General features: G+C 50.0%; 1 protein-coding gene across 2 annotated transcripts; it reads right to left on the reverse strand.

Annotated features, from left to right (window-relative positions):
- Positions 1-359: 359 nt before the first annotated feature.
- Positions 360-1460, reverse strand: LOC123097605 (uncharacterized). 2 transcript variants are annotated; one of them, XM_044519399.1, is made up of 2 exons: positions 799-1460; positions 360-622 (listed from the first exon to the last, which is right to left on the reverse strand). In XM_044519399.1, exons 1-2 carry the CDS (start codon positions 1436-1438, stop codon positions 504-506), a joined length of 759 nt encoding a protein of 252 aa, XP_044375334.1. In that variant the 5' UTR covers positions 1439-1460; the 3' UTR covers positions 360-503. The 2 variants fall into 2 exon arrangements, with proteins under 2 accessions (XP_044375334.1, XP_044375325.1); XM_044519390.1 differs by having other exon boundaries at positions 718-1460.
- Positions 1461-9244: the final 7784 nt, after the last annotated feature.

Below are 9244 nucleotides of genomic sequence, written 5' to 3' on the forward strand. Positions count from 1 at the left end.
GCTGGTCCGGGAAAGTCTTCCTCAAATAAAGTACAGTACGTAGTGTGCTGCTGATCGATGACCTCATTCATGTACGCAATATATATTTCACACTAGTCTATCTATCTCTATATATGCATGTGGGAAGAACTGCATCTACGCACTCCAAAATACTAGGACAAGTCTGAGGTCTCACATGTGCAGGGAAAAAAGATTGGTCTGAGATGCACGTAGGCATGCGCGATCCCATCCTGTCCAGCGAGCTGAGAACGACGGCCATGGCCACAAAATTAGCATGCAGCAGTATCATCACCAGCAGCAAGTTCACTGAGTTCAATTCACGGAGTTCAGGTTTCAGGTTTGCATCATATCACACGGTAGACCGAATGCAACTTGTTTGCGGACAGTATATTATTTGCTTTGTCGCCGGATGTACGAAAACAAGGTGGTCATGGAGAATGCATGATCCATGAAAAGTACTCCTATACTATTTTTATAAACTGCGATCCATGGACCGAGACGATTCAGATTCCCATGTTCGCGCTTGAAATCGTTATATCCTGACCATCACTTCTCTTCGTGCCCACGTAGACCAAGCCAGTGCCCTCGCCCAGTTCCAGCTGACCCAAAGGGCATCTTAAATCTGATTATCATCGAGGAAAACAAAGGCCAGTACAAAAGATAGACAATTAGACGTAGAACGATCAGTAAAAAATAAAATTACAATAAAAAGCATACTAGTCTTCTTCTTCCTCTGATTGTACGCTGCCCGCCGGTGATTGAAAATTGCACTGAACCAACAGCAAAGAAAAGCAAAACCTGCAAATGCCCTCGCCACACAAGGCTTTGAAGACCGCAATAGCCACTCGCCCCTTGAGACGAGATCTAAAAGTCGTTGAAGCAGCATCGGCTGGAGCATCACCCCAAGCAGAACAAGCTTGCAATCCACCACCACCAGATCAGAGGGTTGGAGAAACCGGGTTAAGCCACAGAACAACACAGAAGAAGATGTCGAGGTCGCCACACCAAACGCCAGCCAAAAGTACTCCTTGAAAGACACACCAACTGCCAAGATCTGAAGGGAACCAACCGATCTGGGGACACAAACTCTCACAGGCCCTTCGCCGGCGCCGAATCGGAAGTCGTCGAGGTAGGGAGAGACCGGAGAGACTTTATTCCAACACGCCATCGTCGCCACCACCTCGTCGATGCCACCGGAGAAACAAAAACCTAAGAAAAATAAAACAAGACGGACGGGTCCCCACTCCTCTTGCCGCCGACGAGGCCGCCGGACGGGAAAGAGGAGGGGGACCGAGGCGCCGGCAGTAATTGTGGCGGCGGCGGCGGCTGGGGAGATGAGAACTTTTATGCCGCGGGCAGCAGTTGCCTGCGAAAGTCCCCCCCGAATCCTCATGCAAGGTTCGTGCTCACGGAGAGGCAGGAGTGTTGCCCGGGTCATGCGTTAGTGGCCGGTGTGATCTACGTGAAATCCTATGAGACCGAGTCTCACAGGCCACCAAATTAGACCCAGTTGGATGGGTGACACGTGGCCTCTCTAATCCCAAAGCACCTAATCCTACTTCCACCAATTTTTAATCCCGTTTTCCTATTCCCGATTGCAATCCCAGGCTTGCTTCGTGTGGGCTCCAAGAGGTACGTAACTTAGGGTTTTCTTTTTCTCGGTCACGTCCATGGCGGCCACCCCAACGACTCCGGCGACGGCGGCCGCGCGCCACGACTCACCAATGACTACCCGCCCATGGCCGCGCCGAAGGAGCTCGTCGGCACCGTCGACTCAGAGGAGCTCGCCGCCGCCATCGCACCCGATCGTGATTTCTAGTCCATAACCGGCCGCCCCAGAGGATCTCGACAAACAGCTCGTCCATGGTGACCACATGGCACGTTGTTGGCCTGTCGGGTTCATGCTGGCTACGCGCGAAGATGTTGGTCGGACCAACTCCTCGTCGAGCGCGGTGCCAAGATGCATCAAGCTGCTCCCAGTTCACGCTCTACCTGGATGTCATCAGTGTTGAAACCACAGCCCTCTAGCTACCTCTCCTCTCACTCGAACAGAGGTGGAAGAAGAAGAACAATGGACACAAGACTTTTCGGCCGGTGCACGAACGCCGCCACGGGCGCACGAACGCCCCAATCCTTTTCTTCCTTGCAGTGGCTACATGGCTACACCCTTGGCTCTCCACAACAGACTACAGTACGGGGGGTTTAAATCCCTGGCGCACTCACGCACAGGGCCTTGCCCACCCTCCTACTCTGCCGCATCCATGATCTGCATGGCGCGCGTGCTCACAACGCAAGTAACACGCACACTACGGCCACTCCAACAAATCACCAACTAGCCTAGCTACCGTGGCCACTACGCCACACACACACACATCTACTTATCCATCTAATGCATGCACGCATGACCCGGCCAGTCAATCCACTAACCAACTACATGCACAAGATTAGTACTAACATTTTCCCTGTTAATCTTGACTTGCCGTCCCCGGAGTTGTTGTAGCTCTCGTCGTCGATGTCGCCACGACCGTGACCCAGCCCGCGGACCCGACCTGGTGCACTGACGTCGGTCCCACCGTGCTCCGTCACGTCTCCGGCGACATATGCCGAGCTCCTCCTCCACCAGCGACACACGCTTGACGTCCCTCGGCGCCCCGCACGTCCCGCGCGTACCCGACGCGCCCGACGAGCCCAACCGCACCAGTGTGTCCCGCACGTCCCGCGCGCACCCGTCGCGCCCGACGAGCCCGACCACACCACACGCCATGGACTCACCGCTCGCCGCCTCCGCGCCCGCCATGGCAGCCGCCAGCGCCAGCGACAAACGCCGGAAGGATGTAGCCGAACTCGAGTACGGACTCGAGCACCACGACGACATACGCCTCCTCCCAACGTCAACCGCACGCTCGTACGCGCGCCCGCGGTCCTGACGCGCCCGACGCGTCCAGTGCGCAGCATGTTTGTGTCGTCCCTGCTGTGCTCCAACTGCTACAGCTGAGCGCACCTGAATTCATGGTGCCCAGTGCCCACACAGATCCTCTAGTCATGTACAATCATTATCAGTTTATGAGGATTGAGGGCCTGTTCGATATAAAGTGCATACGGGAGTTACTTGGGAAAAGAAATTCGGAACTACTATATGAAGGCTTTCATTTACTACTTCTCTTGTGCACAAATTCATAGTGTTCACTCTTTGCAACAAGCGCTCACTCCAGTCATTTGGTGCAAGAAGCCCTCATAGCAAAGAATCTGGATGAACATATTGTTAGCCCAAACTACTAGCTAGTTCTTTTCTCTTGTTGCTCGTACAGTAACAGGGATAGCTCAAAGCAATCTGTGGATGCACACTTAGCTAGCTGCGCACACATATATGTGAAGGAGGAGTTCACGTACTACCACTAGTAGTTGAAATGGCTTGCTCCCTTGTATTAAGTGGAATGGCCTGATTACAACTGAAGGACCCGGGGTAGGGCTGGCCATGCATAGTGTGCGCACACACACTAGAAAAGACTAGTTCAGCTCAACCTTTTAACCAGGGAAAGCCAACTACTGCTTAGCTGCTTCTCCTCCTCAGCCTTTTGACTAGATAAAGTCCAATGCTATTTAGCTACTTCTCCACCTCAGCCCTTTTTCTCCACCTCAGCCTTTTTGATCGAAGAAAGCCTAGCATACAATGCCATGTGTTAGAATACCGTTTAAATCTTCTGTAATCTAAACTTCACACATGAAGGGGAGCCACTTAAAGAGGAACAAAGCACTAGATATAGAAGTGCGGTTGGAGCTTTGCAATACTTAACCTTGACACGACCAGATATTTCATTTGCTGTTAACAAAGTATGTCAATATCTGCATGCTCCTATCTCAGTTCATTGGACAGCTATTAAGAGAATCATACGGTATGTTAAGCACACTGTAGGATTGGGACTACAAGTCAGACGTTCAAATTCTACACTTGTTAGTGCTTTCTCTGATGCAGGTTGGACAGGCTGCAGTGATGATAGAAAATCAACATGAGGTTTTGTTGTTTTCTTTGGTTCTAATCTTATTTCATGGAGTGCCAGGAAACAAGCAACTGTGTCAAGGTCAAGTACTGAAGCTGAATACAAGTCATTGGCAAATGTTGCTGCTGAAATTATTTGGCTTGAATCTTTGCTTGAGGAATTGGGAGTGAAGCAACGTCGTTTCTCATGTCTATGGTGTGACAATTTGGGTGCTACTTATTTGAGTCCTAATCCAGTTTTCCATACCAGAACTAAGCATATTGAGATAGATTTTCACTTTGTATGAGAAAGGGTTGCTGAGAAGAAGTTGGAGATACGTTTTATTCCATCGAAGGATGAAGTGGCAGATGGGTTTACTAAAGCTCTTCCAGCAAAGCCATTTGAGGAGTTCAAGAAAAAATTAAATATAAAGTAGTTTAAATTAAGGGAGGCTGTTAGAATACCATTTAAATCTTCTGTAATCTAAACTTCTCTCTATCTCTTCTTCTCCGTTTCCTATCCTGACTCCTCATATATCGATGAGTCCTACCGATCATTGTAGACTTGTAACCCACGAGAGGGGCTGGTCCTGCCTTCCATAAATAAACGCACGCGCCTCCCATCGGGAGTAGGAAAGCTTCCAGAGATCAATTCTTTCACCATGTAGACTGGGTTGATCAACGCATATACTGCTCCGTGCACATTTGGTTATTCTCCTCTAATTACTATGAACCTAAGCTTTGATCGAAGTGTGCATCTTAATGACAAGTCGGCTTTGTCTGAAGCATATGTTCACTGCAATTAGCCCGTGAGCAATTTAAAATGTGTACAATGGTTTCAGAAGCATGCATGAGAAGATACATATATGTTTTGTCGATGGGTTTTGCTCGCAGGATGATCCATCTAACATCCACTAAAAATTAGTATATTTGTGTAAAAAAAATCCACACAATATAGAAGAAACAGACACATGAGCCACTGCTGAAAGTAAATTGAGAATGATTTCAGAAGCATGAGAAGACACATATACATTCATATCGATGTGTTTTGTTGGCCTGATGGTCCATAGAACATCCAATAAAATTATTATGTTTTTTTACACGTCTTTAAAGAAGGCACACATGAGCTCATTTATCAACGTTGTCGAACTCGAAGACGGTATCACCGGTAAACATATTGCTCATGGCATTGTCTTTGTGCAGCGTCATAGGCTCACGGCTCGACTCGCCCATATCGTGCTGTTCATCGATACAGGATGCAACACTTCGGCATGCCTCGTCGCCATCAATGTTTTGATTCATGGACATAGACTCGGAAAATACAATATGTCCTACCAGGCATTGGAACTGCATAGTCTTCAACATCATTAGCTTAATCTCAGCCAAGTTTAATTCTAGAACTTAGAGCATCTTCAACAGTCGCGCTTCGCGCCGCACGCTAAAAACTAGTATGCCGCGCGCGCTTCTGCTGGTTTAGTGCGGCCGTCAGCGCTGACTCCAACAGCCGCGCTATAATGCAGCGCGCGCGCACCGCTCCAGCAACGCGCAAAAATACAACACGCGCGACACGCACAAACCACATATACATTTCAAATAGAAGCAAAAATGATCAAACAAACAAAATAAATCAACAATAAATAGTTCAATTTCGTTATCATTACAACCCAAACAAATAGTTTCTCGTTCAGTACAACAAGTACTGCAATAAACACAACAAATAGTTCATGAACAATACAATGTCGAATGCAGAAATCATGCTCTTTGTCGTCCATGCCATGCCCACCACTCTTCAATCAGATCCTTCTGAAATTCATTGTGTGTTGCGGGACGCCGAATGGCATGATAGGAGGCAACAAAACGGGCTACCCTTTCAACCCTCCGTCGCACTCGCACGGGATGTCCCAAAAGCTCATACTGTGAGTAGTCTAAATCTTGGCCACGCTCATTCTCGATGATCATGTTGTGCATGATCACACAAGCGTGCATGATGTACCAAAGCATTTTTTATCCAAAATCTAGCCGGTCCTCTCACAATAGCAAGTTGGGCTTGCAAAATCCCAAATGCTCTCTCCACATCTTCTCTAGCCGCCGCCTGAGCATTGTGGAAATCAAGATTTTTCTTACCTTCCGGCTTTTTCAACGGCTTCACGAAGGTTTGCCACTTTGGATAGATGCCATCCGCTAGATAATAGCCGTAGTTGTACGTACGGCCATTTGCTACAAACTGCACCGGTGGCAACTCATCATTTGCAATCTTATTCATCAGTGGTGACCGGTTGACAACATTGATGTCATTCAAAGATCCAGGCATTCCAAAGAATGCATGCCAAATCCAAGTCTCCTGATCGGCCACCACTTCAAGGATTATAGTGGAACCCTTTTTTTGGCCGTGGAATTGCCCATGCCATGCCTTTGGACAATTCTTCCAACTCCAATGCATGCAATCTATTGAGCCAAGCATGCCAGGAAAGCCGCGAGCTTTGTTCACCGCCATAGCCTTGCGACGTCTTCAGCATTGGAAGATCTCAAATACTCCTCGCCAAACACTTGCACAATTCCCACTGCAAAGCGCTTGACACACATGATGGCTTGTCTCTCACCCATAGCCAAGTGATCATCAACTAGATCAGCCGGGATACCGTATGCCAACATACGCAAAGCGGTTGTCACCTTCTGAAAGGTGCTATGCCCGAGCATTCCGGTGGCATTCCTCCTTTGCTGAAAAAACCGGTCATGGCTCGCTAGTTTCTCTGTAATGCGCCTGAACAAGTCGGTGCTCATCCTAAACCGGCGACGAAAATACGACTCCGGGTATGTGGGATTCTCCACAAAATAGTGCCTCATCAATCTGTTATGGGCATCAATCCTATCTCTCCAAATTTTCTGCCGACCCATAACCGAACCACCGTGCTTCGGTTTTTTATTGATATGCATAGCTAGGATCATTGCAAGATCCTCCTCCTCTTTCATATCAAATTCTTCTTCGGAAGAATCATACGACGAACTCATCTACAATGTTCAATACTATACTATAAAAACTACAATTAAAAACATGCACCAAATTCATGAAGTTTGAGCAATACATACCTTGTAGGCGTTTTGTCGAACACCTTGCGGGCGAGGCGCAGCAGCGAGCGCTCAGTCGATGTTCCTCGGATGACGGGCGCGCGCGAGGGCCGGCGGGACTAGGAGGGGGGCGGAAGCGCGGCGGCGCGGGGATAGGCGGGGGAAGCGTCGGAACGGTCGTCGGGGGGTGGGCGGCGGCGGCGGCGCGGCCGGATGAGGGTGGAAGTGGGAGAGCAAGCGCGCGAGAGTCCAGCGCGCGGGAGCGGGCGCGGCAAATAAGTGGCGCGCCATTGCATTTCGGCCAGCGCGCTGAACAACATATGCCGCGCGCACTGTTTTTGCGCGCCCGCTCGAGCAACTACAGCGGTTGCGCGCGCGCTAAAACGCCCACTTTTGCGGCGCGGCGCTAGTTTGGCGCGGCTGTTGGAGATGCTCTTATGAAACAATAGTTTGGCTTAGAGTATCTCCAACAAACGCGCTAAACAAGCGCCACGCCGCAAATTAGGCCATTTTAGCGCGTGCGCAACGCGGCGGGTGGCTCCAGCGGGCGCGCAATAACCGCGCGCGCTATAGCAAGTTGGGCGCGTGGTCGGATACGCTATCCCGCGCGGTGTATTTGGGGCGCCCATTTCCGCGCGCGGTACACTCGAGCGCTTGCGCCGCACTCTCTCCTCTCCGCCTCCTACGCCCCGCGTGCACTGGCGCCGGCACCCCGCTCACCCCATTGTATAGCCGCGACCCCTCCCCCGCCGTCGTCGCCGCCGGAAACCCTAGCACGGGGAGTGTTGGCATCGCCACCGCCGGAGCTCCGCCGAGCATCGGCCTCGCGCGCAGCCTCTTCTTGCCGCCGCGGATGACCACAGCGACGGGGGGCGTCGCGCCGGCGCCGTCCCGTGCCGCCGCCGCACCCTTAAAATCAACAACTTCGAAGGCACGAGTCCAAGGGTGGTAAACGGTCAAAGAATTAAACATTATATTTCAGGTAATCCTATCAATGTTGAAACTAATATTATTGAAACCGTGACCCATGAGGAATACATAAGGGACACTTTCCAGAACATTCCAGACTCTGTAAATGTATAGGTATGTGGTACGGTAAGTAAACCGACTCCAAAACAACTCTAATGGCAATTTTTATCAGTTTTGGAATATTTAAGAATTTTAGGAAGAAAGAAGTAGTCCGAAAGGGACACGAGGCTCCCACGAGAGTGGAGGCCCCCCCTTATAGGGCCCGCCCCCTATCTTGTGGGCACCTCGTATGCCTCCCGGACTCCGTTTTCTTGCATATTACGTATTTTGGTCAGTAAAACTTCATTATATATACTCCCGAAGGTTTTTACCACCGTGAAAGAACGTGGATGTCGCCTAGAGGGGGGGTGAATAGGCTATTTAAAATAATTACGGTAGAGGCTTGAACAAATGCGGAATAAACCTAGCGGTTAATTTGTCAAGCACAAAACCTACAACAACTAGGCTCACCTATGTGCACCAACAACTTATGCTAAGCAAGATAAGCAACTATGTGATAGAAAGATATATGACAAAGAACAATATGGCTATGACAAAGTAAAGTGCATAAGTAAAGGGGCTCGTGTAAGAGATAACCGAGGCATGCGGAGACGACGATGTATCCCGAAGTTCACACCCTTGCGGATGCTAATCTCCGTTTGGAGCGGTGTGGAGGCACAATGCTCCCCAAGAAGCCACTAGGGCCACCGTAATCTCCTCACGCCCTCGCACAATGCAAGATGCCGTGATTCCACTAAGGGACCCTTGAGGGTGGTCACCGAACCCGTACAAATGGCGACCCTTGGGGGCAGTCACCGAACCCGTACACTTTGGCAACCCTTGGGGGCGGTCACTGGTACCCGTCAAATTGCTCGGGGCGATCTCCACAACCTAATTGGAGACCCCGACGCTTGCCCGTAGCTTTACACCACAATGATTGAGCTCCGAGCACCACCAACTAGCTAGGGCGCCCAAGCACCCAAGATGAACAAGCTCAAGGGCACCAAGCACCCAAGAGTAATAAGCTTCTCAACTTGTAACTTCCACGTATCACCGTGGAGAACTCAAACCGATGCACCAAATGCAATGGCAAGGGCACACGGAGTGCCCAAGTCCTTCTCTCTCAAATCCCACCGAAGCAACTAATGCTAGGGAGGAAAATGAGAGGAAGAACAAGAAGGAGAACACCAAGAA

The sequence above is a fragment of the Triticum aestivum genome, chromosome 1B (genome assembly GCF_018294505.1).
Source record: "Triticum aestivum cultivar Chinese Spring chromosome 1B, IWGSC CS RefSeq v2.1, whole genome shotgun sequence".
NCBI lineage: Eukaryota > Viridiplantae > Streptophyta > Magnoliopsida > Poales > Poaceae > Triticum > Triticum aestivum.